The sequence below is a fragment of the Triticum urartu genome, chromosome 1A (assembly GCF_056163025.1).
Source record: "Triticum urartu cultivar PI428250 chromosome 1A, HENAU_Tu73, whole genome shotgun sequence".
Taxonomy (NCBI): domain Eukaryota; kingdom Viridiplantae; phylum Streptophyta; class Magnoliopsida; order Poales; family Poaceae; genus Triticum; species Triticum urartu.
In genome coordinates this window covers 586,766,319-586,779,480 of record NC_141873.1, presented here as the reverse complement: position 1 = coordinate 586,779,480, position 13,162 = coordinate 586,766,319, and the positions used below count along the sequence as shown (strand labels likewise).

Sequence of the window (13,162 nt, the reverse complement as noted above, 5' to 3'; positions counted from 1 at the left end):
CCCACCGTAATATTTAACAGTGGCCACTGCGAGTTTGGGGGCTAGTGATCTTACTTACTGAATATTGTTTTCTCAAAAAAAAAAATGTGCCCAGCAAAGATCTGGGGAAGTTCCAACTGATTTTGACCAGTGGTTTGTGAGAATTTTGCTTCTTTTTCTAGTTCATTCTTGCCCTCTTAACATACTGCTAAACTGCAGTGAGCCACTTCGTTTATTTATCAAGGCACCAAACAGTATAACAAATTATTTATCGAGGTATTACACAGTATAAAGAAAGTGACTACTAGGATTCAGTAAATTCTATCTTCAGCGTAGTACTTTTCTTCATACACTAATACTTTGTTAAAAGAAATTAAGACCAATATTGATGACCGTCGCCTCCGAAAAATTCCCCAGTGGTGTTTTCTGTATGAAGTTGTCTGTCGCGATATCCACACTCCGGTTCTCTCCATTCTCTAACTGCAAGCCAAATTTACAGAGGGCTATGCAAATTTAAAACGTTAAGGATATTTGAGATTCACTATATATCATACTTTCACTATGTCCCAGCTGACAGCTAAAATATCCAAGGCCTGAAAAATGTAGTAGTACTAGAAGATTAAGAGTGTTATTGTGAAGACATCAAGACTAAACGAACTCCCAGTTTTGCTTGTCATTGTACTCCTGAAGATACTTATCGGCTTTGCTCTCTATGGGCTGCGGAAAAGATATGAATTTTTCGAAGATGATGCTGGGTACATATGCAACACCATTGGAGATGGCACTAAAGACAGTTACAAGCATAGTAGGCTAAGATGAGCATTTGAATAACCTGGTGGGTGTAACTAATGATTCCTTTTGATGGCTGTAACAAATCAATGTTGGCTTGCTAGACTAGGATGATCATACGAGAGGTCAGAAAAGAGTATCATCATTCAATCAAAATTGGTTCATACATGGCTGTGACTGGATTCAAAGTTACATGCAGGCATCTTATGATACTCCTGATCTTCATTCCCTCTAAAGATTAATGGTACATGAAACAGTACTGCTAAGTCACAAAAATGGAATTATCTTGACACACTGGGGCAGTTAGAGAGCAATCATGTCTTACTGTTGTTACAGAACACAGCAGAGTAGCCAAATAGTCATCACCCTTTCCACACAAGCACGTTTTCAGCTATGCATCAGACAAACGAAATACAGTGTGAGCAAAGAGCTCACACATCCTTAAACAAACAAAGAACCAATCAACTAACTTGCCAAGGGAGACCCAAATAACATCAACATAGTACTATACCACTTGAGCCAACATTCTCACTGATAACTCAGTCTTAACATATAAGATAGCACTTTTCACCAAGCATCACAGCTAGTTCAGCCTTACCATAACATATAATCGCACTGAACATGACGGATAATTTAGTCTAACAAAGCCGCAGTGTCCAAACAGAGCAATGGCAACTACATAAAGTGCTGGGGTTAGTCGCTATGCAACTAGCTGTCCTCAAAGTTCTACATTGGGCATCAACGCGGCCATCCTCTTGTTAAAATCATCCTTCTCAGCTGGCGTCATCTCCTTCTTGCCATCAGGCACATCCAACATAGACATGTAGCCATAAAGGAATGCTGGGCTATACATCAAGACTAAATGGTACCATTTTGCCCTGCGATAGAAGCGCCTGCAGGGCAGTTCATGAGAGATCAGAGCCCTTGTAAACCAAGAATGTAACAGGCATATAGAACAATATCGGGCTCAAAATCATACCAGACGGGGTCCTCAGGTTTAGGCTCCACATGGGATGAGAGGTGCTTGATCAGGCCCTTCTGGTTTCCTATCTTCTCCCTGTTTTCAGACATCATGCGGTAGAGCTCTTCTTTGACCTGCTGGATCTCAGCCAAACGAGTTGCGTCCGCCTTCTGCATTGTTATTGACAGAGCAAGACAGGGAGAAACCGCATTAACCCAAATCAGGAACAGATCAATATCGAAGTTTATATCAGAAGTAGAGCAGGTATATATGCTTTATGACAGCAGTAGCACTCAAGAGGCATGCAATCAATCAATTGGCAAACAATGCAATGCTTATGTCATTCAGCACTTGAGTCTGACAGCATGCACTAGCACCAAGCTAAATTCAGTCAAGCATGCAAGTAAATTAAGACCAGCAGCATATCAACTTATCAAGCGAATTCTGAACCCAGGATTATTATGCCCTTCTTTCAGATTCAGATTGTAGCATTTGGTAAACGAGAAGGAAAAGCTAGGTTGCTAATTAAACATGCAGAGTACAATGGAAATTTACAAAAGAGGTTAGGAAGTCAGATAGATCAGGGGAGACCCTGAACTTTAGTTGATTTAAATCCTCCTTAATCAAAGCAGCCCACCCTTCCAATGTAGGAGTCACACCATCCAAGTATTTCCAGTTTGGCAGTAGCAGCATTGCTCATCATCTCAGGTAGACCCCTTGTGGTATCCCAGGTAATATGAATATGGATGGTATCCCAACAAGAGGCACTGAATGCGCAAGCAAAGAATAGGTGTATGGTGGTTTCTTCCACGTCATCATCACACAGCAGGCAAGAAAGATCCTCTCCAATATCAAAGCGCCTCCTCTTAAGCATATTCCTAGTGCTCAGTCTATCCATGAGCCATAACCAAGTGAAAACCTTCTGTTTCATGATTCACTTGGATTTCCATATGCTGGTCAGAACAGGGGAGGGTTGTATTTGCCTGAAGCAGAATCTATCTACAGCACTTATTTGGCCAGTATCGTACATCCCCCCAATATAAGATCCAATCATCAGGACTCCAAGGCTCGAGCCGCGCACTGTTCTTGATTTGGAGGTCCTGAAGCTTTTCCCGAGCCTCCAAGGATAGAGGCAGGTGAAAGTTGTGCAGATGGTCTTGAGGATCCATGAATTGCTGGACTGAGAGAACGTCCGGAAGAGCAAAAGAGAAGAGGTGCTCATATTGGTCCATCAGCAAGCCATCTTGTTCCCAAGCATCCGTCCAGAATAGAACAGTGTCACCGGCATTCACAATACAGGAGGTGATCCCTCTGTATACATCCATGTTTGAGAAAAAAAAAACATCTTTCCAGCAGAAAGATCCACAGGGTTGCATGGCATGAGGAGGGGTGTTTTCATAGTATTTTTGCCAAACCAACATCACCCAAGGCACATCCGTCATTGTGAATAAATTTGTCTATGTATTGTAACGCTTGGTTCTAAATTCTCAAATTTATAACGCCCAGCACCCCTTTGTGTTTGGGAAGGCAACCCAAATTCCAGGCAGCAAGACAGTATTAGCTAGGGATCCTGGAATCTGGCATCCCTATCAACCACCTTACAGAGTATTCAGTTCAACCACATGACAAATTGCAAAAATAGTGACCACCTGAACGTAACCTCGACGGTCACGACTAATTTAGTACCCGCATCCCGTGATGGGGATCAAGAATCCGCAATAGCTAGGGTTAGGGTTCCGACTCCACCGATGCGTGAAGGGGGCGGGGGGGCTTACCGTTGAGTGCAGGAACCGAGAGGGCGTGGGCTGGGGATGCTGCGCCACCGCCGCGGTCAGCGACGGGCGGAGGCCGCGGCCGCCGAGCCGCTTGCACACCGAGCGGACCGCCATCGCCATGAGGGCTTCGCCGAGGTTGCGCCGACTGCAGATCGAGAAAGAAGAGGAAAAAGATACGCTCCGCCCGGTCGCTCGTTTGCTTTCTTTTTTTCTTTTTCTTTTGAGGGGCGGTCGCTCGTTTTCTTTACAAGGCGCTCAGTACCGGGCCGGCCCATGTTCGCCCGCACGCTGTCTCAGAAACATACGCTTCGCCCGGTCGCTAGTTTTTCTTCGGTTTCGTTTTTTGTTTTCCTTTGCTATTATTTTGTTTTCTTCCGTTTTATTTGTTTATTTCATTATTTTTATCCTTTTTATTTTATTCGTTATTTTTTATTTTTATATTTATTTTTATTTTTTTTATTTAGTTTCCTTTGTTTCTTTCCTCGGTTTTACCGATTTTCTTTGGTTTCCTTCGGGTTTTTTCTTCCCTTTTTCACCCCTTTTCCTTTTTATTTTTTCAACACATGTATACATTTTCATAAGCATTGTACATTTTTTTCATATATACTAGGAACAATTTTTAGACACGTTTACCATTTTTCAAATACATGCTTATCAATTTTCTAATATATATTTGGTACACATTGTACATTTCTCGTATACATCTAATACATTTTTTTGATACATGTCTACTTTTTTTCATACCAGCTGTACATTTTCATATACATATAATATTAATTTTTTTATAACCTACATATAACTGAAAGTGAAATGTACATGCAACAAACTTACATTTACATATATCCTCTAGCCATATCTTTCTAGTTTCTACAAGAACAAATAAGTTAGCCTAAAAATACTGCACCATGAAATTTACTTGAACCAAAGGGGTAGATTCCTCAGCATCATCAAAGGGGATTCTAACACGAGTTTATTCCACGCAATTGCTAACGGCAACAGAAGACGCACCCACATTCCTAGATTGATCACTGATTCGGGAAAAATTAACTTCTTGCTAGACCTTACCAAGCATATCTATGAGTTTTATCAGGAACTTATGGGGTGTCGCAAACCAGAAGGGTCGAGCTTGCCATTAACATGTGGGAGGCATCTAAAAAGGTGTCTGAGCAAGAAAATGAGTTCATCTCCCTTAGTTTCTTGGAAGAAGAAATTGAGATTGCCTAAAGGGCAATGAAGATGGATGCCGCATCGGACCTGATGGTTTCCCTGTTGCTTTCTTCAAAACTTGTTGGTCCTAGCTCAAACCTCTCTTAGTGTCGGCATCAAAAAGATTAAATTCACGATTTTTGCCCTTATCCCAAAATCTCGGGTGCTGACAAGATCTCGCAATTCTGCCCCATTGCTCTTATCAATGTTATCTTTAAACTAGCGGTGAAATGCTATGCCTTGCGCCTTGGCCCTATTGCAGAAAAAATTGTGGGCCATGCCCAAACTACTTTCCTAAAGGGAAGATTTATCCTGGAAGGGGTTCTTTGCCTTAACGAAGTTATCCGCGAGCTCAAAAAGAAAAAAATACCGGTCGTTATCCTTAAGCTCGACTTCGAAAAATCCTATGACAGGGTGAGCTTGTCATTCCCACGGGAAGTGTTACATCGCAAAGGCTTCGAATCGGGTTCCATTAGTCATATTTGTCAGTTGGTTGAAGGAGGGCTGACGGCCATTATGATCAATGGGGAGGTAGGAGGTTTCTTCCGTAACCACAGAGGGCTACGTCAGGGTGACTATATATCCCCGCTGCTCTTCAACCTGGTGGTTGATTCCCTTTAGGGTATGTTACACAAGGCGAAAACGGCTAGGCACCTGAGAGGGGTGGTGCCTCATCTCCTTCCTGGTGGGATCTCTCATCTTCAATACGTGGACGACATGGTCCTTTTATTCCAGCCAAACATGCAGAGCATAACCACCATCAAAATCATCCTCTTATGCTTTGAAGCTATGTCCGGACTTAAAATCAATTTTGCTAAAATCAATGTTTACACATTGGGCCTAGAGGAAGACGAAAGTGCCAACATGGCTAACCTCTTAAACTGTAAGGTGCAGCATTACCTTTCTCATACCTAGGCCTTCCCTGTGCGCGGCTAGGGCAAGGAGGAAAGGAAGAAAAGGGAGTCAATGGTAGGGGCGGTTGGCGGCACGGGAGAAGTGGTCGACCTGTATGAGGGCTATAGCGGCGGCCGTGGCGATGCGCATACCGTCTGCAAGAGGTGGAGATAGTTTTTTTTTTACCTAGTGGAGATAGGTTTTGAACATGTAAAAAATACAAATACTTTCTCTAAAACACAAACATTTTCCTAATTTTCGAACATGTAAAACACATGAACATTTTGATGATGTGAACAAATTTGGAAGGAGGGAACATTTTTTGAATTTATGAACAAAAAGTAACCCTTGATAAAATGTTGAATTAACATATAAACTTGACAGGAACATGGGAAGGAGCTATGGTAAAACATGACCTAAATTAGCAATTTTAAATCCTGGATACCCCCTCCCCCCCCCCCCCCCCCCCCCCCAAAACATAGTAAATCAAAGTGTGGAATATGTCAGAATGTATTTTAAGGATTCGAGTTTTTTCTATGTACAAATACAATAGCTGATATTGATGAAAACCTGAGTCAAAATTATGTCACCACCGTTTCGTAGCCCTGGATTATTATACATTCACATGTGTATGATGTCCTGATGGAGACCATGGGCTTAGAAAACAATTCTTCCAATTTTGTGAAGTGCAAAATGAAATGAACAATAATCCTGTAAGAGAGAAGAGGTAAAAGTAAGCATCCAGCTGAATTGTGTGTAAAGTAAAAGTTAGTGTCTTGCTGAGAAATGAGAGCAATCTCCTATATGAAAGTATAATGGAGAAATCACATAACGACTAACATCTAATATATATTTGATGTGCAGGGCCTGGCTAATATTACATCCTTCAATGTATGATGGTTACTCTAGTACCTCCTTATTTGTGCTTGTGAAGCTGCATGCTAGTACTCTTAATATAACAAATGTAATGCAGAAGAATGGCCTTCAATCACCAAACTGCAAGCTTTATGACATCGTCGCCAAACTACAAACTATAAGAGATCATATAGTTCAAAACATTCGAAACTATAGTTTTCCCATACACCTTAAACTTGGATAAGATGATGAATACTAAGGTTTTGTCAGGCTCAGAAAAAAATTGGCATAGAACACCTTGTCAAGCATTTGTCACTGATCAGGGATATAGAAATCATATCATGCTCTGACATATGAATTGATCAATATTTATGCAGATAACCTTATTATCAAACTTAGCACTGAAAATCAATTAGCTGGCATTTTTCATGGAAGATGGTATTCTATAATTATGTAAATAACTGAACATCAAACTCAAATTTAATTTGGAAGGTAGGAAACTCTGGTCCAAGCAAGAATAGCATACATGGGCAATCGAGCGTTAATTAACTTTGTGTTCAAAGCATAATTCAAAATCAAGCTACACATGTTTACTACAGGGACTAAGTGATTTAGCAAACATGTGGATTTGTATTGGACAAAATTGAATCCTAGCAAGATGGTCGCCAATCAGTATAGAGAGGAGCATTTGCTGAAAATTCCAAGAAACGATGTAGTGGCCCGTTAAGCAATAGAGAAGTCACATGACAAATCCTGACAGCTCATGTACCGCCTCTTGTGGAGACAATTTTTGAAATCTGAGTCCTGATAATAAATCATTTTTCAGCTTATATCTTTCATGCTATAGTGGTGCAAAACATTAAAGATGCATTATTATTACTGCAGAATACAAACAGTCACATGACAAATATATGGCATGAATTAACTTATCCCTTGACATGAAATCAAACAGGAAACATGATGATTTATGGATATATCAAGAACAGGTAGAGTGTAAATTTTCTAAGTTGGCTACTGGTTCAAGCTATCTGTTCACAGGGAAAATAAGAGACGCAGAAAAAAAGAACGTAAAAGGGACTATAATTAGTAAGGGATGGACAAAAATAATTTATGCCATGAATCATCTCGTTTTGGTGCAGCTGCTGGGCAGTACACAGAGAGAAAGATGAGAAGACCATACGACTACTTAGAAGAGAACTGGGGCCTTTCCATGCCAGTGCAGATTGGGTGACCGCAAGCCAAAATGAAGCCATGTTTAGCTGTCTGAAGCCATGTTTAGCTGTCTAGACTAACTGATAAGAGTAAATATACTCAATGCTTGTACTTGATTAAAAGGGACGCAACAACTAAAAAGAGAAGGAGCAGAACCCCACCATTTTCAGTTTACACATTATTGTTAGGGACAGCCCAAAAGATCTTTTTATCATCATTACTTAATTTTATATCACTATACATCATATGATAACTTGATTACTGATGGAAAATGTATCTGTAAACATTGACCTGAAAGTGCCATTTATGAAAGAAGATAAGCCAGACTCTGTAGATATTAGTTGTTAGGTACTGATTGTTCTACTCGTGGGTATCACTATTAGCAAAGGAGAAAGGGAAGAGTCTTCACACACGTACCGTGGTTCAGACGTTGATTGAAAATGCACAATCCACATATATACTGAGCAAACAGAACAGGGGAATTTAACTCAGCCCATTCATGCATCTGGGTTCTCTAGAATTTCCGCGGGAGTACCCACTACCCAGCCATGAACTTGGACGAATGACGAAGCATCTACTCTTTTTACTGCCCAATCGAGTGCTCTAGAACCACTGGTTCATTCAGTCAAGAATGCCGTATTCATAAACGGGGCCAACAATGTTCACCAACTCCTGTAAATTGTAGTACTGAATGTCTGGATCACTAATCATACATACATAGAACTATCATTGCTCCTGAAAAAAAAACACCAAACATTGAAACCACATGAAACTTGTAATTTTGATAGAACCGTAGCTCTGCTCCACGTTCATTCTACATTCATTTCAAAAGTTTTTAAAACCTATTTGTGGTGCGTATACTGATTTGTGCTGAGAGTACTTGTTGATAGATCAAATTGGCAGGAATCAAAATATGAAAATACTGTAAAAACAGAGAAACATAAATTTATGCAGATCACTAAAATATATATATGAACAAAATAGCTTGTTTCTCCAGAAGAGATGAAGTTGATCTTTGGTCTAAAACCGAAAAAGTTGACCTTGGTTATATTCTAGAATAACACATGATTATATAATGCCTTGGGTTGTACCATTGGAAATATAGGATATCTATCACAGAAGGGAATGCAAAAGGTAACTACATCCTAATCAGAACATTATGTCACAGCCAAAAGACATGCATATTATTGGGGTTCTGTTTCTTTTGGCAATCTCAGAAAGTAATTTGGTAAGATTTATCCATAAACATTAACCGGGCAGCAAAAACAAAAGTCAAGAATGTTCCTTCCGTGCCGGATTAGCTGATTGTCATGGTGTTACCCTATAGACATGAAATACAAAAAGTGTGCAGTGCGACTGAATTTATTCCTAAAAGTATCTTGCCATGAACTGCTCAGTATTGCCTAAAAATGAGTGAATCAATCCGACTGACAATATGATTGATAGCAGAAGCATTCTATGAAATGACCAAATAGCAGTTATTAATAATTAACCTGAAATCATCATGAGAAGACTCTATAGTGGAAATTACTATTCTGAAGGTTATTATTATGCAATCCAAAATTTCTGCAACGAAATGGGGAAGCAACTTTTGACTGAAAAAATGAGCCCGTCTGAACAAATCTGTGTATCAGAAAATTATTATAAGCAGATTTACAGCATCATTTCCATATACAGTCTATCCGCAATCAGATTTTTGTATTTCCTGTCCAAATTTACACACACACACACACACACTTATATTGACACCACACCGAACTTTTCGAGTTTGGACAGCTCAAGCTTTATGATTAAAACATGAAGCAGAGGATGTTGCTACCTGATAGACTACTCAGATTTAATCATAATAGAAAAGATTTGCTGAATTCATATAATTGAATGATTTTCTCTTTCTTAAGCAAATTGACCATGCGGGTTACCTCATCATGAATCCATTTGCTGATTATATAATTAGTGCAATATGAAGGAATCTGAGGCTCATGCAGAAATTTGCAATCACCTCCAGCTTGAGAGATAGTAGTAGAGGACCTGCAGTGAATCCAATGATAAATACCCCATCAGAAAATTATGAATAATTCATTTAACGCTATAGGTTGTATTTATTCAATTCACATAAAAAAATTGTAGATGTACACTCTGATCTTATTTTTCACGATTGTAATCATTTTTTATGTGCGGTGTCACACGGAAGGCCTGTATCACCTTTTAATTTGCACTACTTACTAATAACATGAAAATCGCAAGTTCATATCAACTGGCTTGGTACTTCGTATCCATTGCCTGCACCAACAACCCTTAAGTGTCTGAATCAAAATCAAGAAATCAAATTTAGATGGGGAAAAAGAACAGAAGAGGCGCATTGTGAGGTGTTTTGGCTAAACCTACATGGCCGTCGTGTGTCACGCGTCGTCAGTCTCCGTACAGCACCAGCGGCTTCCACGCTGCTCGCCGGCATCCGCCATCGTTGGAGACAGTGGTGGCTAGGGTTTGTGAGGGAGTTGCTTCAGGCGACCGTGGAGGAGATCAAGGCGATGTACCCCATCTAAGAGGAGGATGAAAGGGATGACAGGGGATAGGGCAAGATGGGGGTGGAGAGGAGAGGAGACGCTGCAGTGGGGATGGAGCCACTGACGACCGAATCAAACCGCGGCCATGGGAGGTGCGTCGATGACGGCCAGTGGAGGATGGCGGCGACGGACGACGGCGGGGCGGCGAGGGATCGGCGGGTGGAGGCGGCGAACGGCCTGGCCCCCTTTTCTCGTTACCCCTGTCTCTCTAGGTGAACGAAGGAAAAAGGAGGTTGAGCGCTGGATAGCGGGCCTGGCGTCCGAAAAAGCAATGCAGAGACCGAGCTCCACATAGCTCTTTATTTTTTTAAGCAAAAAATACTATTTCCACATATTGAAAAAATCTGAACAAAATTATATACATACATGTGTATTAGTATTATACGCGTATAAAATTTCATGAACATATCTGTTCTCATGTAGTGTATACAAATATGATAAATACACAGATTAAAATTGGCTTTATATTTGTTTTTTTAGGCCAGATATTTCTCTTTTTTGTGTAGCATGCAAATAATTGAATTACATGATGAAACTTTTTACCTACTCGACGAACATGCATATGTATTTGTATTAAAAAATTGATATTTTCTGAAACTTTTAAGTATTAAATATTTTTTGGCAAAACTGGCTCAATGAAGCCCGGCCTCTTTTTTTTTTGCGGGCAATCAGAGAGCTTTTATTCATATTAAAGCATTCCTAGGACAGTCAGCCATAAGGCTGGTCACTAGGAAGCTAGGGGTTACATCAAGCCAACAGTCGGTCATATTCAAAATGCAAGCATGCTTAGCACAAAGATGCGTCGGTAAGTTTGCTGACCTATTAATATGCTGAATAACAAAAGAAGTAAAGTGATTACTAAGCTCTCCTATTTCTAATAGAATCGGAGCCACAATTGAGCAAGAATTGTGACGAGTGTTCCAGAGTGTCCCTAACTCCATGCAGTCAACTTCCATGATCACATGCGAGAGTCCTCGAAGGGTGGCGAATAAAATTCCATCTCACAGAGAGAAAGCTTCCATGATCAAGGGATCAGAAATCCCCCTATATGGCTTGCACCATGAGCCTAGAAAAGCCGAAGAAGATCGTGCGACACCACCTGCACCGCCCCGTCCCTCAGCAAAATTCAGCGCTCCATCCGTTGTGATTTTCACAGTACCATCATCAGGTGGGCGCCATCATCAGGTGGAGCCCGGCCTCTGCAACGCCGCACTCGCCTAGCGTCCAAGTATTCCATGGCTTCGGGCCTTCAGCGGTAAATACCGGGAGCTCCTATAAAAAAATCAGAAAAAGATATCTCCAGGTTTCGAACACACAACCTTCCAGTTCAGGTACGGGTCCACTAGCCACTAGACCTATCATGCAGGTGGTTAACAGCGGCAAAGGCGTAATAAATAATGTCGTCATGCTATTCTATTTCATTGAAATAGTTCATGGATTTTGAAAATTGTTCTTCATTTTGGAAGAAAATTACACAAACCTGGAAAAAGTTCACTGGTTTTCAAAAAAGGTTCATCAAATTTGAAAAAACTTTTGTTGGTTTTGAAAAATGTTCATCAAAATTGAAAAAAAAAGTTAATGGATTTTCATTTAATTTTCATCAAACTTGAAAATAGTTCATCGAATTTGAAAAATGTTCATCGAAATTGAAAAAAAGTTAATAATTTTTCAAGAAAAGTTAATCGGATTTGGAAAAAAGTTCATCGGATTTGAAAAAAGTTCATCAAATTTGAAAAAAGTTAATCAAATTTGGAAAAGAGTTCATCGAATTTGAAAAAGGTTCATCGAATTTGAAAAAGAGTTCATCGAATTTGAAAAAAGTTCATCAAATTTGGAAAAGAGTTCATCAGATTTGAAAAAAGTTCATCAGATTTTAAAAGAGTTCATCGAATTTGAAAAAAATTGTCGATTTTTAAGAAAAAGTTCACAAATTTCAAGCAAAAACATCAAACTAGGAAGAACAAAAAAAGGAAAAAAAAACAAAAAGGAAAAAGGGAAAAAGATAAAAAGGAAAAGAGGTAAGAATAGATAAGAAATAGAGGAAAAAGATGGTAGTTCACAGATCAAAAGTTGCTCGACAGGGAGGTCGCTGGTTCGATCCTCTGCCGGGACACCTTTTTTAGGAGGGAGCTCCTATGCAGCACTGCAGGCGTCCGTTAACAATCCGGCGCCTTTCTGTTTTCATTTTGTAACAATGTGTAATTTGCTATGGAACTTGTAATATGTATGAACTATGTATGATGAACTTGCTATGTATTGGATATCTCACATGCATGTGGAACTTGCCATCTATGTGTTTGATACCTCATATATTTGCTGTGGAATATATAAATATGTTTGTTGTGAAATATAATATATTTGTTGTGAAAATGGTTGGATATAACAAAAAACTGAACAAAAGGAGGCAATGCAGCCTCTTTGCCGTCTGCCACAGACGGCAAAGAAGCCAGGTGGCAGCAAACTGTGCAACCTGGGAGCTGACCCATTTGGCCTGTTTGCCGTCCACCGCAGACAGCAAAGGCTTTGCCTACAGTGGCAGAGGGCAAAGGCGCAGAGGCTTTGCCTACCGTGGCCGACGGCAAAGGCATGACGTGTCTGCTGACGTCAGGAGGCGAACGGCAAAGACTGCCGTTAGGCACCTGACGGACCAACAGCCACTTATTTACCGTCTACCTTCTTTGTCGTCCGCCACTGACAGCAAAGAAGCCTTTGCCGTCCGCTGCAAAAAACGGACGACAAAAATGCCGTTTGCCGGTCCTTTCTTTGTCGGGCCTGTTTTCGGTCCACGGCTGACGGCAAAGGCTTTTGCCGTCCGCCATGGCAGACGGCAAAGAAGCTGATTCCTGTAGTGAGAGAGAGAGAGACGAGAGGTCAGGGAGAGGGAGGCGATTGGATTTGTTCGTTTAGCCATCCTGATGAACCGA

General features: G+C 40.5%; 1 protein-coding gene and 1 long non-coding RNA gene across 2 annotated transcripts; both read right to left on the bottom strand.

The window, feature by feature from the left end:
• Positions 1–1,257: 1,257 nt before the first annotated feature.
• Positions 1,258–3,732, bottom strand: LOC125523125 (uncharacterized). The gene is made up of 3 exons (XM_048688176.1): positions 3,505–3,732; positions 1,748–1,899; positions 1,258–1,661 (listed from the first exon to the last, which is right to left on the bottom strand). The coding sequence occupies exons 1-3, from the start codon at positions 3,622–3,624 to the stop codon at positions 1,487–1,489; spliced, it is 447 nt and encodes a 148-aa protein (XP_048544133.1). The 5' UTR covers positions 3,625–3,732; the 3' UTR covers positions 1,258–1,486.
• Positions 3,733–6,105: 2,373 nt separating this feature from the next.
• Positions 6,106–10,483, bottom strand: LOC125527346 (uncharacterized). The gene is made up of 5 exons (XR_007292057.2): positions 10,057–10,483; positions 9,895–9,974; positions 9,591–9,699; positions 8,089–8,406; positions 6,106–7,263 (listed from the first exon to the last, which is right to left on the bottom strand). It is a non-coding gene; the product is annotated as an uncharacterized LOC125527346 (long non-coding RNA).
• Positions 10,484–13,162: the final 2,679 nt, after the last annotated feature.

Bases quoted from the DNA above. Each gene is read 5' to 3' on its own strand.
- LOC125523125 (XM_048688176.1), bottom strand. From the start codon at position 3,624: ATGGCGATGGCGGTCCGCTCGGTGTGCAAGCGGCTCGGCGGCCGCGGC. The intron at 1,900-3,504 runs GTAAGCCCCCCC...ATAACAATGCAG, and splicing joins CTCGGTTCCTGCACTCAACG to AAGGCGGACGCAACTCGTTT. The intron at 1,662-1,747 runs GTATGATTTTGA...ACTGCCCTGCAG, and splicing joins AAACCTGAGGACCCCGTCTG to GCGCTTCTATCGCAGGGCAA.